General features: G+C 41.5%; 1 protein-coding gene across 1 annotated transcript in view; it reads right to left on the bottom strand.

The window, feature by feature from the left end:
• The window catches only part of SLC1A7 (solute carrier family 1 member 7), a 79462-nt gene that overhangs the window by 25602 nt on the left and 31269 nt on the right, over nucleotides 1–22591 (bottom strand). Inside the window, exons 3-5 of the mRNA XM_032768441.2 lie at nucleotides 21025–21240; nucleotides 5163–5205; nucleotides 2690–2909 (exon numbers count right to left, since the gene is read on the bottom strand). Coding sequence (XP_032624332.1) covers nucleotides 2690–2909; nucleotides 5163–5205; nucleotides 21025–21240 — 479 coding nt within the window. The remainder of the gene's footprint in view (nucleotides 1–2689; nucleotides 2910–5162; nucleotides 5206–21024; nucleotides 21241–22591) is intronic.

Raw genomic sequence — 22591 nt, forward strand, 5'->3', positions numbered from 1 at the left:
CAGTGCATGACTTGCCTGATAGAATCCAGCTTTCAATGAATGGTGATAGGTGGTTTAGGATGAGACGCTCGTGCAGTTTGTAGAAATGACATAGTTGTGATATGGGCCTGAAGTTCTTCAGCTCTATTGCATCCTTTCCTGGCTTCAGGAATGTCACAACATGTGCTTGTCTCCAGATTCTTAAGTATAAAATTACAACCATGAAATAAATGGGTATACACGGCTGAGTTCCCTCTGGTGCTGTAACTATCCCAGGAGAATGTGACATAAACACCAACCATCCTCTACCTTTGTCCAATTGATCAACTGGCCTATGGCAAGATGTAAGTGTGTATATCTAAAAACTGTTGACAGCTAACATGGTTATAAGTTAGCCCAGTGGTCTAATGGCTGTGCACCCCTACTCAGAGACAAGGGCTCAGCTCCTGGCCACTTGATCCCCATGTCAGCAAAGCTGGAAGCACTGCTGAGGTAGCATGCTCAGCTCTGGGGAGTAGAGGAATGGTTTGCATGGCTCAATGGCATATGCAACCCCTTAATCTAATGAACACTAGAAGTGAAGAGACTCTGGTCTAGTAATTCTTGGCTGGACAGTTGGTGGCAGTGGCATGGTGCTTTGAGGGTTGAATGTTAAATCATTGAAAATTAGGGGATCTCAGGTTTCCAACTAGGATGCATGTGGAACTACACATCTTGTGGAAACAAAAGGGAGAGAAAATTGTGCTACTGACAGGCTGGAATCTTGACCCCTTTTGTTAATGCAAACCATGCATAAAATAAGTAAAATCAAAGGTGCTTTTGGAACCACATCTGCTGCACAGATTCCCTTCCAAGCACAGCATCATAAACACAGATAAAGGGATTCTTTTTATTACCATCTCTATGTGAAAATCATCAGTTTACCATTATCAGAAGGACCATGGGCATGTCTAAGGGAGGGATAAAATTCCCTTTCCTCTCACTTGAATTGTAGTCTAGTTAGAGAACATTTCAATAAATAAATAAATAAACCTCCTGGAGTTAGATAACATAAAGAGTTCTATTGAGTTCTTTGGGCTGGTAAAATGGAACATTCTAAATGGATATGAGCTCTCAAAGTCCATTACGATAACCCTCCTAGATAATACATAACTTCTAACATTGAACTATGGTACAAATAAAACTGTACCAGGGGACATTCAGTGAAAGCAAAAAACTGCAAATTTAAAACTAATAAAAGGAAATATTTTTTCACAAAATGCATAATTATCCTGTGGCACTCAATGCCTCAAGATATCACTGAGGCAAGCATTTAACAGGATTTTAAAAATTCTCAATTTTTATTGATAACAAATACATCCAGATTTATTTTACTAATATTAAAACCAATAGTCTGAGAAGGCATATAAACGCTCATGTTTCAAGGCATAAGTCAACTTCTAACTAAAGGGAGTTAAGAAGAAACTTCCCCTGTGCACAATTGTCCTCTTACTGCCTATTAAAAGGTTTCTTCACCTTCCTCTGAGGCTTCTGGTTCCAGCCATGGTTAGAGACAGGAATTAGTGTGCCAAGTCTTCATTTATTCACTCTGATTTAAGATTTTGCATGCCAGTAATACATTTTAACATTTTTAGAAAGTCTCTTTCTGTAAGTCTATAATATATAACTAAAATATTGTTGTATGTAAAGTAAATAAGGTTTTTAAAATGTTTAAGAAGCTTCAATTAAATTAAAATGCAGAGCCCCTTGGACCGGTGGCCAGGACTCAGGTGTGTAAGTGCCATTGAAGATCAGCTTGTGTGCTGCCTTCAGCGCACATGCCATAGGTTGCCTACCCCTGGAATAGTGGATTAGAAATACCACTACCCCCTTCTGGTCAGAATCAGAACTGCTCAGCTTTGTGTCATCCCCTATACTGCTAATCTTCCTTTCTCTCAAGGAATAGATGCATGTGCTTTTAAAATAGGTGGGGTCTGAGTTCTATCCGTGAAGTTCTGAACAGCTGTAGTATGCAGTACTGGGACAAATGTCAATTCATTCTGGTAGGTGGTGGCACTCCAACGCAACAGAAGGAGTCCCCTTGTTATCCTCCCTCTGTTCTTAGTCCAAGCACTAAATGCCTTGTCTGTCTGTCTGTCTTACTCAGGAGGGAGTGACTCATGCCGAGCACTACTAGCTCTGGTAGGTAAAGACCTATCAGAGCTGAGGTAGGGTTCACTGTCGTACACTGCTCAACAGTACGTAGCTCTAACCACAGGGATACTTAGCCCAAAGTAGAAATGTCAGAAGTGAAAACTATACAGTAGACATTTCTGTTGTTCCTCATTGCCCTCTATATGCAAAAGACACCTAAGTAAAGTTCAGTATCTTACAAATGCAAGCACACAATAACCAAGCAAAGGCTTAGTGAAATTAAAAGGAGCTGATGGTGGGGGGAAGCAGCATGCATAGAAACAATCAGGACCATGAAAAGAAAATGTCATCAAGGATTATGAACAAGGTTCATCCTCAAAGGATTGGAGTACATTTCTAGGACATGCTTTTTCTGACTTGAAGTTTAGAGGAGGGTAGGTGGGAAATAATTATATCAGGAATACTAAACAAGAACTCTCCTCCCACTCCCGATTCCCCTAAATAAAAACCCAATCCCCAAAACAACAATACACAGATCAATTCAAACATGACCTACTCCAAAATGTTTAAAACATACCCATGGTGGCAGAGAATATCACAATCCCCAGAACGTTCATGCCATCGCTGGTGCCTGGCTCAGATTTGTAAATCACTTCTGGAGGGGGAGTGATATCCAGGGCAAAATTCTGGACATTAGATCCATTCTCATCCTGGACCCCATATATTATGAATCGACGAGTGGTGCTTTCAGAAGCTGCCTTGTTGGATTTGACGATAGGAATGCTCTTGGTGCGATACTGAAAGAACACAGAATATTATAGTGGGTCATCAGGGACTAAAGGGTTAATGAGTCCCCGGATTGCTTTAATGGGCTCCAAAGTGCCTTGTGAAAGAAGAATGGCTATTAAAGAAGGAAGGGGCATGTGTAGAAGAAAGAGAAACAGCTTCCCGCCTCCCAAGCTACTGGAAAAACAACTCTGATGCTTTTTTTCTGTGCTTTTCTCCCCCCAAGCAGAACTTTAGGCAGCAAACATACTGGACCCTGCTAGGGCTACATTTGGCATTCCTCTATATTCACTCTTCTCATCTGTAACTAGGAATAACTCCCTCAAAAGCTAATCAGTGACTTTTCCTTTGTTCCATCAAAGGTAAGGATTCCATGCAATATATCCCATTTGAAAGGGCATTAAACCCAACCATTCCTCTTACTTAACCTGCTCAAAGCTTTTAGACAAGGTGTCCTGCCCAAAATCTTTAGTTTGGGTAATTAGGTTCTGCCTAAATAAATTCCCACATTGCTTTAACTAGATTCAGCGTCCTTCTTCTCTTCACTTGTGTGTAATGTTGCTGTGTGTTCTTAAATACCTTCCACCTGCCAGATGACTGCATTTCAGTGGTGGGAAAAGTGATTCTATTGACATATGATTTATTGAGTTTATAAGTTCTCTGCCCTTCCCTAATGCCATTCAGTGGGGCCAGGATCAGCAACAACATTGTTCAGTTTCAGAAATCATTTTTGCAGTCCTCTCAAAGAGCTCCAAGAGAATGGCACAGGCCTTCTGATTGATATGTTTGTGGCTTAAGAACCAATGTTAAATTAATATCTTAGCAAATGTCTGTTGTCTGGTAGCACAGAGCTGCCATCAGGGGCACCTACTCCACTTCCCTTCCTGATCCCCGGTGTGTTCAAGAAAAGAGGGCGTAGCTGGGGGGGGGGGGGGGCTATGCTCTGATGATTCCTGATGAGGGCCTTGTCATCCCTTGGTTCTGGGAGGTGCAAAGGTGGCTTAGAGGTGCCTGTGTACCCCACTTCCTGAGGTGCAGAGAGTACTCCTCAGCCAGAACTTGGGGTCTGGGCCACCGTCTCTAATTAAGGAGCAAATAAGGAATTATCTTGTGTACTCTCACACTCTCTCCCCTTGCCTTCCATATTGCTAACATCCAATGTATTGGGCGGAGCTCAAATCATTTTCACAGGGGACTATGGATAATCAAAAATCCATGTTCCACAGAATTAGGAAATTGAGGTGAAATCAAGCAAAATTGGTGGAAAGGGCTAAAACAAACTATTTAAAACTCTCTCACCAAAATGACTAAATATCAGAACAGCAAGAGCAGGTCTGATTTATAGGATGGTGTGACACTACTTTCTGAATCAAGGACACAACTCACGAACATAGGCACTTTTTAAAATGTTACCGTAAATCATGGACTTCGCCTACTAAGTGATAGACACTTTTGAGAATTTTACCCCTATCAATCCTAATATCAACAGGACTGTGTCCTTCTAACATTTTTGTTACAAGTCCACTCACAAGCAAACACGTGACATCATCAGCATTCCAGCTTTTTAGTACCATGGCAACACTGCATTTCCACCTGGTGCAGAACATACAATAGCAATGCAGTATGTGCCTAGTCATTATGTGCAAGGCACCTGTGACTGCTCCAAGCTCCATTATTGTGATTTGCATACATTGATATTTCAGTCTAGGCCTGTCCGTAAATCATAGGCAGTGCTTGTTGGATATTAGTTATTTAAGGCCTGAAGTGTAGGGCTCTTGCAGCAGCTATTGAAGGTACAGCATCTCTCAGGAGCAAGCACTGTATGATTTATATTGTGCCCATCAACATACTGTATGGAAGCAGTTAAAAAAAATTAAAAACATGAAGGAATCATTGCCAAATAACTGGAAACAAAACAAACCCATGCCTGACTCCCACTCCTAATCCCATTCACTGGCAAAATAGGTAACCATTCCAGCTACTTTCTCCTCTGGCCTAAAAACAAGTGATTATTAAAATAACTGAATTATTCTGATTACACTCTTGTATAGCAAAGTGATTACTAATTATGGGCCTAACACAAAGCCACTGAAGTCAGTGGAAAAACTCTCATTGACTTCAAACGGATTCACATCAGATGCCACTGTAGGTACTGAGCCTATATGAACCAATATACAGTACCAAATCTCAATTTTTGCTTAAAAATTTTCACTGTATGCATTACCTGAAGATGGCTTCTCTGTAGCATCAATGCAGACACTCACCTGTTTGAATGTGGCCTCAACAAGGTTGGCTGGGAACATGTTCCTGGAAAGAAATAGGTAAAAGAATTATTGTCAAGGGACTATTTAGTTACCCTTGTGGGTCCTCAGTATTCACTACCTTCCCCCTTGTGCAGTCACCTGTGCAAAGTAAGTGCCCAGAGGGTAGAAAAGACACTCTGATCTCATGGCATTTCCTACTTGCTCTGCATGGGTGTAAATGGCTACAAAAGGCATAACAGTGGAGAATCAAGTCCACCAAGTTTAAAGTAGAGGTTTAATGACACAATTCTGAACACCTGGTGTAGGATTCAGGAGATCTGGATTCAGTTCTTGACTCTGCCACAGACTTCTTGTATTATCTGTGGCAACTCACTCAGACTCTTTCTGGTTCAGCTCCCCATCTGCTAGATGGGAATAATCATAGAATTATAGAAGGGACCTCGAAAGGTCATCTAGTCCAGTCCCCTGCACTCATGGCAGGACTAAGTATTATCTAGACCATCCCTGACAGGTGTTCATCCAACCTGCTCTTAAAAATCCCCAATGATAGAGATTCCACAACCTCCTTAGGCAATTTATTCCTGTGCTTAACCACCTTGACAATTAGGAAGGTTTTTCTAATGTCCAACCTAAACTATCCTCACTGCAATTTAAGCCCATTGCTTTTTGTCCTATCCTCAGACGTTAAGGAGAACAATTTTTTCTCCCTCCTCCTTGTAAAAATCTTTTATGTACTTGAATGATCATGTCCCCTCTCAGTCTTCTCCTCTCCAGACTAAACAAACGCAATTTTTTCACTCTTCCCTTATAGGTTGTTTTCTAAACCTTTAATTATTTTTGTTGCTTTTCTTTGGACTGTCTCCAATTTGTCCCCATCTTTCCTGAAATGTGGCACCCAGAACTGGACACACTACTCCAGCTGAGGCCTAATCAACATGGAGTAGAATGGAAGAATTACTTCTTGTGTCTTGCTTACAACACTCCTGCTAATCCATTCCAAAATGATGTTTACTTTTTTTTGCAACTGTGTTACACTGTTGACTCATATTTAATAATAATAATTAATATTTTCTTTCTCCCACTCCTGTTATGTCTTTCTAGATTGTAAGATTTTTAGGACATCACCCAGCACAGTGGGGCCCTCAATCTACTTCTGGGCTTCGAGGCACTACTATAATACATATAATAATGATTAATAATAGTTAATAATAATAATACTTTTTGCCACACTTCTGTTAATCCCCTTATGATTATAAGCGGGGCAGGCCCTGACGTCTGTTGCTTTTACCAAGAACCGACTGCTTTTCAAAAGGAGGATCTGATTCCTGATTAAAAGACTCTAGACCAGAGCTGCACAATTTCTTTAAAATGGTCACTATTTTAATGTTTATGAGGCTTTTTCAGGGGCAGAAAACCAGTGTCTTTTGGAAAAATGCTAATCAGGAGTTTCACCCTCCACCGCTGCTGAGAGAGTGCAAGCAAAACAGAGACCTCACACTTAGGGCCTCAGAATGAGATTCACAGATTTTTTTTAAGGCTCGAAGGGACCATTATTATTATTGCTCTGACTTCGGGGGTAATGCAGGTCATAGAATCTTACGTCTACACTGCACGATTATTTCGAATTAGCTTAAACCGATATTACAAAACAGATCTAATAAAATCGGTTTAGCGCGTCCACAGTGGGATCCCGAAATCGATTGTTTGCGTCCATGGTCCAAAGCTACCATCGATTTCAGGAGCGGTGCACTGTGGGTAGCTGTTCCTCAGCTATCCCATAGTTCCCACTTCCGTGTTGAGAGCACAGTGCCTGATGGGGCAGAAAACACTGCCCCGGGTGGTGCTGGGTACAGCCTCACCCCTCCCTTTGTGAAGGCAGCAGACAACCCTTTGGCGCCTTTTTCGCAGAGTGCATTGAGCAAACGCCATAGCACAGCAATCTTTCCCTTTTTTTTTTCACGTGGTGGTGGGGGGAAATAAACTGAGGAGCTGTTCCCTGAACCACGCCAGACACTGTGTTTGAACCTACAGACATTGGGAGCTCAGCCAAGAATGCAAATAATTTTCAGAGACTGCTGTGGACTGTGGGATAGCTGGAGTCCTCAGTACCCCCTCCCTCCCTTCATGAGCGTCCATTTGAGTCTCTGGCTTCCCGTTACGCTTGTCACGCAGCGCTGTGTATCCTGGAGTTTTTTATTCAAACGCTTTGGCATTTCGTGTTCTGTAACGGAGCTGGATACAACAGATTTGTCTCCCCATACAGCGATCAGACCTAGTATCTCCCGTACGGTCTATGCTGGAGCTCTTTTTCGATTTCAGACTGCATCGCCAGCCGTGCTGATCAGAGCTCCACGCTGGGCAAGCAGGAAATGTAATTCAAAAGTTCGCGGGGCTTTTCCTGTTTACCTGCCCGCTGCATCCGAGTTCAGATTGCTGTCCAGAGCGGTCAGTGCTGCACTCTGGGATGCCGCCCGGAGGCCAATAACGTCGATTTCCGTCCACACGAACCCTAATCCGAGTTATCACTATCGAATTTAGCGCTACTCCTCTCGTTTGGGAGGAGTTCCGAAATCGATTTAAGGAGCCGTTTAACTCGATATTAATGACGACGTCGTGTGAACGGATACAGCATTAAATCGGTATATCGGCCATTAAACCGATTTAAAGTCGCAGTGTAGACCTGGCCTTACTCACTAATTTCTGCATTGAGACTATATCCTCTGTTTGAGCTAAAAAATATCTTCTAGAAAGACTTCTAGTTTTAAGGAAAGAGGGAAAGAATGCCCTCTCCGGGCACCAGTGAGAATTCTGTTGCTGGGCAAAAGGACCACAAAACCAATAACTTTCTATAATACTGGGGAACAAAACAATTCCCAGGAATTTTAAAATGTGGCAAGATTATTTTTTAAATGGATTTCTTTTCATCCTGAAACTTATAAGCCAAAAGTGAGCAATACTCTAACATAATCTTACGCATTCATGTTCAGTTTGTATGTGGCTATAATGCTCACTAAACAAAGGACTTCTCTGTTGCAACTCAGGCCCCAACTCAGGCCAGCACTTAAGCACATGTGTGCTGTCCATCCTTACTCAGGAGAGTACTCATGCATGTGCATGTTTAACTGCTGTCCTGAATAGGGGTGTTTTCCTGAATTGAGGGCCCTGTGCAATAGGGCATGCCTGTTATTTGGTAGCATTGCAATAAGAACAGTCTGTGTCGCATTAGTGTAGGAAAAACAGCTTCCAGTCTTCAGACTCTCACTGTTTTATAGATGAGAGACACTTTAATTTCAGTTTGAGTGCTTTATATTGGTTTAACTTAAGTCAATTCCTTATTGACTCAGTCACTGTGTATAACAGACAGTAGTCTATTGTAAGCAATGGCTGTGATTGTAAACACTGTGCTGTCTTCTGTGAGTTTTCACCTCCAGTGATAGTAACACAAAAGCCTGAATACTGAGATTTAGCATGTTGTTCTCTAGTCACACCTAACCCCCATAAATACTTGAGAGTCTCTGTGATCAAATTTCCAGTATGAGCCCAAAACTGTGCAATATACAGACAACACCCAGCTGTACGTCACCTTTATATCAGTTTGTGACAGCACCTTATCCCAGCTCTCCAAGGGCCTGGCCGAGATCAGAAATTAGGGTTGAGATCAGAAATTACTTGAAGAGTAGCTGCTGGAAGCTGGATCTGGGAAAGGCTTGTGTGGGAGTGTTGGCAGGAGCGGCGCTAGGGTTTTTGGGGCCCAAGGCGGGGTCCTTCCGCACTCCTGGTCGTTGGACGCAATTCTGTAGTGGGGGGGGAGGTCCTTCCGCACTCTCGGTCTTCGGGGCACTTCGGCGGTGGGTCCCAGAGCGAGTAGAAGGACCTGCTGCAGAATTGCCAACGACGACCCAGAGCGCGGACGGACCCCCCCGCTGCCAAATTGCTGCCGAGGGAGGCGCCCTCCCAAATCCTGCGGTCGCCTAAATGGAGCCCTGGTGGTGGGGAGAGGGAAACACTTAAAAGAACTCACCACCACCATATAAATCCCTTCCCTCCCCCCAGTGAAGGATTCTGCCCTAAGATTGTTAAGGACACCCTATCTTAATTAATGTTTGTTTTGCAATTTGAGATGATCTGATAAAAGGTGCTGTATAAGTGCAAAGTAGTCTGACTGTGATTAATTATAACATGCTGTGTGATGGAGAATTAATCTTCAAGGATAGATTCTCATTGAGGATTTTTATCCTTCTCTGAATATGAACCAAACATATATAGGCTGTAGCTTTCAGACAGTAATGTGAATTGAATTGATAGTGCTCTCTGTCTCCTGCCTCAATACTGCAGCCCTAATTAATAGCATTAAGATCAAATTGAGACTGCTGGAGAAAGGAAATATCATGTTTAGTAGCTAGATTAAATGTTAGCCAAATTCATGGAGGATTAAAGCATTTTATTTTTTAATAATTCTTTATCCTGCAGGAATTACAACTGGTCCTCATAATACTGTAGTCTGGAATTCTTCCAATATTATATAATATATTCTCATCCGTTCTGACCATTCTTTGAGAACGACCTTGCTAAAGCCACCCAAATGATCTAGTGCAAGGGAGTTGACCTGAATGTGTTTGCCAGAGCTTTGGCTTTTTTCTTTTTAAGCTGCTTCACTTGGCTTGGGAAAATCCACTATTAGCCAAAAGTTCAGCTTTCTTAATTAAAAAAAATCAAAAGTACAGCTCACAAAAGGTACATCTCATGGACTAATAAGGAATAATGCTAAGGAGTATATCACCATGGCGTATGGTCAGGGAAGATGAATGGGAGTTTGTTGGCTGGATCAGATCTCCAGAGAAACTCCAGACAAACACCTGTCATAGGGACACATTTTATTACTGTACATTGAGATTTCTCAGATGGGGGCAGGAAACTCTGCAAGTTTCTGCTTCTTACGTCTCCTTGGAATCTTTTAATTGGGGAAGTAGGGTTTGAATTTTTTTACCATAGAACGTCCAGAGGCGTCAATCTTCTACATCTGTGAGTGTCCCAAGAACTGCCTGTGATATATGCAGAGGGCATGAGCATCCCTTGCCACATGGCTTCCTCAGGGGCCATGAAACCTGCCACTCCTGGCTGAACCGAAATTCCCCCTTAAGGAAAGTTCTACTGCTGCAGAGGGTTTAGTATAGCTTAGAGTCCCGGCACTTTTATTTAACTCAACATATTACAAAATTTAAATTTATGAGATATCCCAACCTCTCAGTCTCTCAATCTGTGCTTTGCCTTTCTTTATGGTTCTAATAGTGCAGTCTGATCCAAGGAGTCTTGCACCCCCAAAGACTCATTGACTTCAGTGGTAACTCTGCACAGGCATAACAATCTGCCACGTGGATCTTAATATAGGATTTGGACATTGGACTGTAGCCTCCTCAAGGCAGGGACTGTCTTTCAATATTTCAAGTAGAATCAAACACCTTGTCAGTGCTTACCAAATAACAATTAATCATTCTGAGCGACTCATTGCTGTCTCCGACCATAAATGTTGCCAAGTTTATTAAATAAATAGAACTAGATGCTTAAATTATTTCTTAAATTCCCAGCATAACTCTTGGCCTTCATGGCCCAGAGGTGGGCATAAAAATAATACCAGAACCTGAAAGTGATGTGGGATTAAGGTTTTTTTTTGTTGTTTTTGGTTTTTTTTAAATAAGTAACCTTATCTATAAAGTCAGTGGTATGATTCTTGGTGGAAATAATTTACATAATTTTTCTAGCTGTGTCATGTTTGGTACCATTGTATTTGTGGGAGAAAGGGCTTTTGAATGACACCCAGTTCGATCCATTTCCAACAACACTATATTACCAAAATTTCCACCAATGGAGGATGTGCAGGTGGCAGCTGATGGGGGCAGTGAGTCCCCCCTGCTGTCCCACAGAGGGGGACACCAATGAAATTCTGTAGATTTTTACAAATCAAATGGCACTTCCCTTACCTTTCTATCACTAACTTGCCCATGGAATGAGATTTTACAACTTTGTGCTCCCAGACTGAATGGGCCAAATTCTGCTCTCTGTTCCACTGGTGAACATTTGAAATAACTCCACTGACTTCTGACTATACTATAATTTCCTCAGAATGGGCCAAATCCTGTGCTCAGTTGTATCACTGTAAATCCAACTAACTCCACTTGTGTCAGTGGATTTAGTCTAGATTTAATCTAGATTTATATTAATGAAAGTGAGGGCAGAATTTGGCCCACCATGATAAAATAAATCAGTCATTTCAGTGCCCATGGGAGGATGATAGTTGCGCATCAGCGATCATCTTTATTGTCTAATCCTATTAGATAATATCACCCTCCCCCACACTCACACCTTCAGTAAAAAGGACCACAGGCTTTTCAGAATTCATGAGGTATTAAAATCCTCATTACTGTGATAAAAGACACTAATAGAATATAAAAATCACTAATTGGGGTTCAGCCTAATAGATCCAGTTGTGCTTTGCCTGCCTCTTCCCAGATCAGAGCAGCACGCACATCCATGGAAATGCTCTGCCCTGAAACGTGACCCTTTCCCCCTTCATTAGGGTGAAACTGTTGCACACTATTCTGGAACCAGTGTGGAGTGAACTTTGTCATCCTGTTACTCTCAGAGAAGACTAGGCTCAGGTAAGGAAGATGACAGTATGGTGGCTTTCTGACAGAAAAGCATTTTTGAGAGAAAGCAATTTCCTCCCCTGCCTCCCCCCACAAAAAGTGCTTATCCAGGAAAATCCATAAAGGTGCTAGTTGAGTGGGATGATAGACTGAGCTAAATGCTGACTTACTGGGATAGCTTCATGAAAGGCACAGCTCATTTTCATCAGGGTCCTGGCATGACAAGGCTATTTAGTAAACAAGTTCCTTTACACCAGACAATGTTTGCACCTGTTTTAAGAGAAGGAATTCTTTATTCCAGTTTGGGGGCTGTAACTCCACCAGCCTGCCCTGCTGCAGCTTCAGCTCTAGGCACTTTTCTCATCTCCACAAATAAAAGAGGCTGAGATCCTGGTGGGCAGGAGATGGGGAACAGCCTGGCAGTGACAGCTTCACAGCACTGTTCCCTCTCTGTAGAAGCCCTGTGAAATTCAGGCTGCAAGGCATGGGAGAAGGCACACCTACTACCTGCAGCATATAGTCACCATTAACTTACCCAGTCTATGGCTGTAGGGGATGTCCTGCCTGCATGGCCTCTTCAGGCACTGTGCTCTCAAAGAGCAGAGAGATCCTCCATAGGCACAAGGGCTCTGTTCAGATGGGCCTGGCTTCTGTGAATCCCCTGGGACCTGCTGGTTTTGGGAGACAGCCCCCCTGCTTCTTTTTCAGGAGAGATGGGTAAGTCACGTACCCCTGACAGAATGAGGAGGAGGAAACTCTGCAAGAGAAACCTCTTTGATTATCCATCCTGGAGTTTTCTTTCCCCTTAGGTGGGAGTCAACCATGCGGAGGTGAAGGGGTGGCAAGGCCTTGTGTAGTTAGCAGACTAGTTTGAGCAAAAGGCATAGTCACAGTCTGAGTGGCATAGGAGTGAACATAAATAAAGAGTCAACTCATTTACAGTCCTAAAAAAGAAGTTAATACCAGGTTTGGGTGGGTGGGACAGAGCTAAAGTGGGTCTGAAATGAATGACATATGGTAGTTTGCAATGAGATAGAGTTAACAGGTATTTCCATTAAAGATATACATTGATTTCCATGCCGGTGACTCATTATAGTAGGTTGTGGTATAAAAAAACTCAATCATAGTTTAATCCCTTTGGTATTTTAATGGGCTCTAAAAAATCTTATTGCAGATGCCAAGTTTTATTAGTATCTTGTTCAGCTCTCACTGTAAACAGATTTCAAGTGTGATTTCCGGTTCTACACAGCCTTTTTCCAAACTACAGTAAATATTAAGAAATAAAGCTCTTTCTTGCCTCATTTGAAGAAACACAATTTCAGTAGAATCTATAAGTGTCTCGCTTGGAACTAAAGGTAAGTTTTTCAAAAGACCTCAGGGCTGGCCTAGCCTCTGCTCCCAGTGAAGGCAACAGATCCCACCCTAAATTATTTATATCCTCTTAAAAACTAATTATGTAAATAATCTCTCTTGAGTAAAACTGGCCAATCTGATTGAGGGTATGCCTACACTTGAGCTGGAGGTGTAATTTCCAGTTACTTGTTTGGAATAGCATCCCCGGTAGATCTGCCGGGTGGGACAGTATTCAGGGCGGCTAGCTGTCCCATTGTTTGTGCTGCCACTGCTACATTTCTGGTTTTAGTGTTCCAAATGAACCAGAGCTAGCATGCATATGGCTACCCAAGTTGGAAACTACACCTCGAGCTTGGTGGTAGATGTACCCTGTTTCCAATTGTCTGCTTCTAATTCCTATTAAATTAGCAGTATTCATGAACATCCGGGGATAAAGCCTGCACTAACTTACTCTCCCAGTTGCCCATCAGTGTAGGTCAATCAGAATTGCCCCTCAGTGTATTGAGTTGTTTTATTTGGTGTTTTTGAGCCAGATTACATCACAATGGCATATGTCTATTTAGACTTGAACAGGAATGAAAATACATGCAAATCCTGCATTTGCAATCAGCTAATGAATAGGGTACATGCAGAAATTTGAAGATATACTCAGCCTTACATGCAAAACTGGGAGGCAGCCTATTAAGATGTCTAGGACTCTAAATCATTTAAAGTTGTTTTTTTTAAGATTATGAGACAAATCTTGTTCCCACTGATGTATGGCAAAGATCCCATGATTTCAATGGCAACATGATTTAATCTCGTAAGTGAAAGAACATGATAATGACAACAGGATGAGGCATGAATACTGACTGGTGATTTAAACACTGGGCTTGATGGTGATAGTTTGCGTTTGAGTGTTCAGCCCCAAATTTATTACAAATTTTTTATGCAGCTTGTCTAGTGAATATATGGTCCTAATAGTTAAATGATTGGGCTCTGTATACCGGTTGTTGGACAGATGTATTGGTAGACGTGTATTGTACACAATTTTTGATCACAGAAATGTTTTAGTGGAGGGAGGGCTGCCCACAGCATGCAGAGTACTGCTTAACTGGTTCAGCTTTACATTGGCTTTGAATGTGTTCACAGCCAGACAAGCACACACCTGTCTGGAATGATGCACTGAGAGGAACAAGTAAAACACCCAACAGCGGATTACACATACTTTTTTCTTTAAAGAAAGCAATCATCTTTGTCTTTTTAAAAAAGCACTTAGAACATTCTGAAAGGTACTGTCTCAAAACCATACACTTCAAAACTCAAGAAAAGATCGCTGACAATAGTGCACCATGCCAAACTTTAAGGGCCTGATTTATAAAGGTGACCTGCAAAAGAGGGAAAACGTTGCCATTTATTACTCCTTTTGTGATGCATAAAGGTAGCCTCATAAATTCTAAATCCTCCTGCTTACCCACACCCTAATTTTTTCTTGTAAATGTTTGGTACTTTAGATCAGGAATTTCAAGTCTTGACCTACCCATTTTTGCTGGAGGGCTGGGAGTTAGAATGAGAGCTTAAATGTCAGCCAATTATGATGATGTCAATGTTATTTTTGATATTTTATGTAGTTATATGGCCTCTGTGACTGTAGTATTTAAATGCCTCACAGTCTTTAATGTATAGATCCTCACAAAACCCCTGAGCGAATGGGTGAACAGAGAACTGAACTTGGGTTTCACAAGCATCAGGCTATCACCCTATTCTCTGAGCCATCCTTCATCTCAGTTTTCCCAGTCCTCAGTTGAAGGAGGTGGGATTATTACAGGGCTTTTATCTCAACCATTTGCTAGAAGTTTGAGTTAATAAGGCTTTTATAAAGACAAACAAAAGCACAGAGCTTTAAACAGTTTGACTAACTGTCTCTCATCTCTTGAGACAACTGCAGCCCTGGTTTCAGACATTTGTAATGTCACTTTCTCTCTAGTTCTCCACTCCTCCAGCAAGAAAAGGCAAGTCAAGACCTGAGATTTCAAATCTTAAAAAGGGAGCAGGGAACAAAAAGTTTAGACATAATTAATTAAAAAAACAAAAGCTCTGTGGAAGTCTTCTTTAGCATCATACAGCAACTAAGAGGACAATACTTTTCTTTTTTGCCATGGCAGCTCACCTTTAAATAGGCTTCTATCCGACTTCCAATTTTGCAAGTACAAATAAGTATACCTGTAATTCATTTACATTTGCCAACTACCTGCAATTAGCAAAGGTAACATTTAAACTACCTGATTTGTACACAGAAGTAATTACTGAAAATCTGGCCCATTTTTGAGTTATCTAAGTGGAAAGACACTCAAAATCTGAAATTTTAAAAAGTGGATATTTTCCCCCTCTTCTCTTGTGTAACACAAAAATGACTGATTAATTTTCCATTCATATTTCCTGGGGGGGCCTAGCAAATTTCATCCCAAAAAATCATTTGTTGTAACTAATATTGAAAGACCAAGCCAAAGGGCCTTGCTTATTATTCATTATTTATATTGTGCTAGTGCTTAGGAGCCCCAGTCCTAGATCCAATTGTACTGGGCACTGTACAAACAGAGAACATTCCTTTCTCTTCCACAGACTTTCCGTATGACCTTTGGCAAGTCACTTTGTCTCTCTCTGCCATATTTCTCTACCTGTAAAATAGGGCTAATAGTACTTCCCTATCTCACATGAGTGTTGTGAGAATACATCCATTAAAGACTGAGCTGCTCAGATACTATTGTAATGGGGCCATAGAAGCCCCTTAGCTAGACCGTATATAAAGACAGTCCCTGCCCCAAAGAGCTTAGAGTCTAAGTATGAAAGAAAGAAAACACTCCCAGATGCCTTTCAGAGTTTGCATTAGAAACATTAAAGACAATAGGGTGTAAATATGTACACGTCTGAAACTTGAAATAAAATTACATTGAAAGAGACTGAGACCAGGTCTACAGCAGGAGTGCTTTGCCAGCATAGCTATAACCGGGGTACTATACCGACAAAGCATTCTTAGTATGGAAACAGCTTACATTGGTAAAACTGTGCTTTTGCCTTGATAGCTTATTCTAGCCTCCAGAGTAAAATAAGCTGCACCAGTAAAAGCACAGGTTTTGCTAGTATAACAATGTCTATATTAGGAGCCTTTGCTGGCACTGCTACGTCTGTCACAAATTACACCTTATTACACCCCGACTGACAAAAGTCTGTAGTGCAGACCTGACCTAAAATACCAGCCTTGCTAAGCATCTCCAGTATAGTTACAGACTTGCATTTGTCTCATGAATCACATGTTTTAGTTGGCCCCCAGCAACTGTACATTGGAAAAAAAAGATGGTGAGCTGTATCAGGGAGAGCTCCTGCCCTGGCATGAGGATGGACTAGATTGCCTCGGGGGTCTTTTCTTAATGGCTACAGGCAGCAGTGTTTGAGGTAGGATCTAGGTTAGGCTTAAGTGAGGGTTAAGAAAGCAGCAATAGGGTTCAGGTACCAACATCTTGTGAGTTATCTTAAAATCCCATGAGAACAACAGTTCTTGTGAGACTTCTGCCACTTTGTGCTACATCCAACTCAGAAAACAGGCATCTTCCATTTTTGGATCTGTAAGAAAAAACAAAGCTACTATTTCAGATCCAGGAATTTTTTCCCATCCCTTCTCTGCCTTTTAAAATGGAAGGAGCGGTAGAGCTCAGGATCTCCTGTTCAAGTCTGGTTGGTCTGTATCTCTTCTATTACTTTTGCTCTTTCTTTTGAATATTTCCAGATTCCTGTAGCATAGGAAATTCCAAGAAATGACAGTGGCTATATTGCCTCAGTACATGTTCCACATCATTTCTTCAGTCTTAATTGCAAAAACTCCCTGGACTCTACACCTCTCTCCCAACTTCACCATGTGTGCCACCATTCATACAATTTAAACAGGGAGACAAAATATCAGAAAATCACTACAGCCATTGAACTCAGACCTTTTTACCTGTCACATTCTTCTTACGTAGGAGTTACACAGCATGCTCATTTAAAGCATATAAATCATGGTATATTTAGACCTGGCCATCAGAAAGCTTTATGCCTTGTAACTGATGCTAAAGGACCTTGACAGCTTCCAACTCTCTTGCCTCATTACTCTTCTGAATGTCCATTTAATACGTTTGATGTTCTTTCTTTACTAAGTAATAAAATGATGAAGTATGACAGAGGTAGGATTTCATTGGCAGAGGATACAACTGAACAAATCCAATCTCTAGAGGTAGTAAAAGGAAGATATGAACTTTCATTAAGGACAAAGCCAAGTTTTGTTTTTACTGAGAGGCTGTAGAGATGATATCTGAGCCTGCTAAGCCTCATTAGATAGAAACACTTCAACAGAACCCAGTTTTCTGCACTTATCAAAAAACAGTTCTACTGTTCAGACAACGTTTAGAGAGCTTATATACAGCTCTACCCTGATATAACGCGACCCGATATAACGTGAATTCGGATATAATGTGGTAAAGCAGTGCTCGGGGGGCTGCACGCTCCAGCGGATCAAAGCAAGTTTGGTATAACGCGGTTTCACCTATAACGTGGTAAGATTTTTTGGTTCCCGAGGACAGCGTTATATTGGGGTAGAGGTGTATATAGTTACAATTTAGGGTAAGACAAGAAGAAATTCATGAGACTAGTTGGGGACAATTCTGCAATCTCTATCCAATAATTCTAAAACTTTTAAATTCACATGATTAGATTACCATTTTTATTCTCATTAGCTCTTGGTTTTTATAATTTGTAGGTAATTTACAGTCAGGTATGAATATAATCTCCTGCCCTAACAAGTTTACATTCTATATAGATTTTACATTTCCTTCTTATTCACATCTTGTGTTTTGTTTTTGGTTCAGTGACATCCTTACAAGGCTGTGATGGCTACATTTCAGATTTGTAATACTTGAAATTCAAAGATCCAGAAAAATGATAGCATAGAACCAGCGTTGCATAAACTAGTTGTCTCAGGAAACACGTAATGGCATCAAGAGCTTTTTTCCTCTAGGCCACTGGCTCAAATTATTATTAATTATTAGTAGTATTTATTAAATGTATTACTGTAACACCTCGGAGCCCTATTCATGGACCAGCACCCCATTGTGTGAGGCACTCTACAAATAGAACAAAACAACAGTCCTGCCCCAAAGTGCTTACAATCTAAGTATAAGACAAGGTATAACAGATGGATACAGACAGACCAATAGGAGAGTACAAGAAAACAGTGAGACAATACTGGTCAGTGTAATAGGCAGTGTAATCTCAGCACACCAGTGGCCCAACCCTTGTCATGTTTTTTTGTAGTCATGATGGCAAAGGAGAGATTTGAAGGAGGATAATGAGGTAGCTTTACGGATGTTTACGGGGAGCTTCTCCCAACCATGACGGACAATTTGAGAGACAGCACGAAGGTGCTTGTTTGAAAATGTAAAGGTGTGCGATGAAGGTTGGTGTCATGAAGGATTGGAGGTGGGAGCTAACCTCTCGATAGTGGATGAGAGATGATAAAGTGAAGAGAAGTAGCTTATGTTTGGTGCTATAGAGAAAGGAGAGCCAGTGGGGGATGCAAAGATGGGGGGATGTGGACAGAGCGATAGGTTAGGGAAATGATCTTTGCCACAGCATTCTGAATGGATGTGAGTAAAGACTGCATTTGTCAGGCCCAGAGAAAAGAATATTGCCATAGTCAGGAGGCAAGAAGATGAGAGCTAGGATGAGAGTTAGCTTTGTGGATGGATAGGAAAAACTGTATCTTAGAGATGTTATGTAGAAAGAAAGAGCAAGACTTAGACTTAGATTGGATGTGGGGACTAGAGAGATGATGACCAGGTTATAGGTCTGAGTGACAGGCAGGATGGTGATGTTTTCTATAGTTATCAAGAAAGGAGAAAAAAAGACATCGCCATATGGACATCTATTTGGAGACTTACACTTTATGAAATGAGTTGATGGTCTCTGTGACTTCAGATCCCAAAGCAATCAACATGGCACTTTTCAAGAGCTCTTTTAAAACGTATTAAAAATACATAGCAAGTTCTATCTAAAACCTTAGTTATGTAGTATTTCTCTTGTTCATTAGCATTCTTTATTTGCAGGATGCCAGGTGCTTCCTGTATGATTTAAAGACTGTCCCCAGCAGGGAATGGAAGCGATTTAGCATTCAGCTACTACAGGATCAACTCTTCTAGCTCAAACCAGCAGATATGCTGTTACATTTAATCCAGACTTCCTCATAGATATTCAAGAGTTTTGCCATTGACTTTAATAGGGCCAGGATTTCACCCACAATATGTAGCAAACAGGAAACCCACTTCCAGCAGTTGTTTTATTAACAGTCTTTCTTTTAATAAGTGGGATTTTATTTGTGGTGGATGCACATAAAGCCGAGCATTTGGAATAATAAATAGACTTTTAGAAAGACAGTTCTATTATTGGCTGGATGCAGAGGTTAAACTCAATTACATCTCATCACATTTCCATAAAATAATTGAGCATCTGTGTGAGTGCAAGCCAAGAAACAAATGATGTAGACAGGTTCATCTGACTAGCTTAATTGCCTTGTGCCATGGATTTTGTGAAGGGATTTGAGAACTCTGTCCTTCTTCTGGGTCAAGCCATGTCTCAGTCCATGAAAAATATTCTGTATTCTGGTGTAAACACCTGCAAGTACAATTTTAAATTTCACTTTCTTCAAGCTCTTGTGTGAATAAATCTCGAATGCTTGTGTGCAGACTTCAGGCTTTGACTATTTGAATCTTTAGAGTTGATTCTTCCCTGAAAAAAATATGACATCATCGTGTTTGGTTTACAAGTAAACCAGACTCAGATGCAGTGGAATTTGTGTCTTTCTACTGCATGTGAGGTTGGGAGCAGGATCTGGGGGAATTTGGGCAGCAGACCTATGACCCCTGCAAGCTGTGAGGCAGGGTTTGTCCACTTGTCAATAAAACATCATTGTGACCTCTATATCACAAATAAGTCATATATGATATTACATTAGTCACAGAGTCATCCAGCTGGTATCCACAGTTCTCCAAGGAGCAATGACCCCAAATTAGTACCAATGGCACTTACAGTCCTGTGCTCAGAGTAGAAAAGGTGCAAGTTAAAGTTGACTTGAACCTGAGCAAATTAGGCTGCGGCATGCTTCTGTTCTAAACCATGAAACTAACTACTGCCCACTATCCAGTAGATGTTTATCTTAACTGAGGTAAAGACCAATAAAACAATAAAATTTTAATTCTTTTTTGAATCCCACTAAACTCTTGGCCTCAAAAACATATTGTGCCAATAAGTTCCATGGGTTAACTATGAATTCTGTAAAAATATTTCCTTTTTTTTTTCAGTTTAATATTGTTTGCCTTTCCATTTCATTGGGTGTCTCGATGGTCAAGTATGAGAAAGGGTAAATAGGAGCAGGGGCGGCTCCAGGCACCAGCACGCCAAGCACGTGCTTGGGGTGGCAAGCCACGGGGGGCGCTCTGCTGGTCACTGCAAGGGTGGCAGGCAGGTTGCCTTCGGCGGCATGCCTGCGGAGGGTCTGCTGGTCCTGTGGCTTTGGCGGACCTCCCACAGGCGTGCTGCCAAATCTGCGGGATCGGGGACCTCCCGCAGGCAACCTGCCTGCTGTGCTTGGGGCAGCAAAATACCTAGAGCCACCCCTGAATAGGAGCTCTCTATTTACCTTTATAATCTTATTTTGGGGTATTGTTTTTAGATCTAGTTTCTCCCATATTCTCAAAAGGATCATCAGTGATTTCAAAATATATCCTTAAGGCCATGGCGCCTTATGTTGTTATGTAACATACGTGTTACCTTCAAAAAGCAGTAAGAATGAATGCAGTTACCGAATTAAGTCTAGCAGTGCATCTGCAGAGCTCATAATTGGCTTTCCACTCTCTTCTGTGTTCTCCTTCTGGGCTGCTCCACCAGGGTGGATAATGGAGACCATAATTATTCCCACAATCACAGCCACAAATGTTGTCCATAGATAGTAAGTGACAGTTATGATGCCTAATCGACTGGAAGTCTTGGCATCCAAGGCTGCTAGTCCAGACATTAAGCTGTAGAAAAAACAAACACACAAAACCACACAAAACATATAGTATCTTTTGCATATAATTAGTACAGTGTAAAACCTAATTTCTTAATTATTCTAATTTATCTGTGTCCACCTAAGTGCCTATATAATGACTGAACCTGGGACTTCTGGATCTAAAAGCATGTGCCTCTACCGCTCACGCTAATAAAAACAGATCCTAGTAGCTTGAAAGAAGTAGCAGTTTCACAAAACTCCATGCATGGTCTAGCAACTAGCAGGAGACAGAGCCACACTGCTAATGTGGGTTACATATGATTCCAGCACTGGGCAATCAAATCACTGCTGTGAGTGAGTGGCTAGACTGGTGGACCCCTATGACTTCTTTGACTACCAAGACCACTAATTTATGCAGACATACCCATCTTCACTGAAATACTGACCCTAACCCTGGCTATAGGCCGCAAAACTGAGGCTGCCACCTGGGTTGTTGCCCAATCACCTTTTGGCTCACCACAGCCCAGCTTGGGGCAGGCCATCCAGTGGTGTCAGGGTCAGGAAAGGAGAGGGCTGATGCATTATAGTGGGGATGACCTTGCTGGCACATGAGAGCCAATGGGCTGGAGCCAGGAGCCAGGCCAGCCCTGTGGGACAGGAGCTGCTGCAGGGTGAATGCGGGATGGGCTCGGTCTCCAGTGCCCTCCGCTGTTCTTGGGTCACCATGAATTTCATCCCTTGCCTCGTATTCTAAACAGACATACTTTCTTCTGCCTACTAGTTTTTCCCCATCTATATGTTTGTAAAATCCATTCTCATTCCCCTTGGCCCTTTTGGCTAATATTACATTGTTCTACTGTTTTGCTGTTCTTCTTTCCTATAAGCTGTAACTGACACTGTGCATTAACTTTTGGGTGTTTCCACCTTTAAATCCATTAACGAGTGTGAGTCACTCAGCTGCTATAGTAATGGACATCATAAGTACCAATAATAGATACAGAGACTATTAACTTATGGTTAGTACTCAGAATGCTTAACTTATGGTTATTACTAATATGTGGTTAAATTACTGTTGCTGAGTGAATAAACTGACCACAGCAGTTTGTTACTTTATTGGTGAAAAAATAAACTAACAGGAGATATTCGGTTTAGCCATTCCAGTAATGTATCACCTTATTCTCAGCCTCAAAGCTCCATGTCTATTTTGGCACAAGTAAAATAAGTACATATTGATTGCTCTATGAATGTCAACGGACCCATTTTCAAAATTGCCCATGGAAAAATTGTGTGCAATTGGCACCTGACTTGTACATGAATTTACTCTGCTTGCACAGGCAAACTGGATAGTTACATAAAAAAAAGGTCAGTTATATGTTTAA

Source organism: Chelonoidis abingdonii, chromosome 7 (assembly GCF_003597395.2).
Source record: "Chelonoidis abingdonii isolate Lonesome George chromosome 7, CheloAbing_2.0, whole genome shotgun sequence".
NCBI classification, from domain to species: Eukaryota; Metazoa; Chordata; order Testudines; family Testudinidae; genus Chelonoidis; species Chelonoidis abingdonii.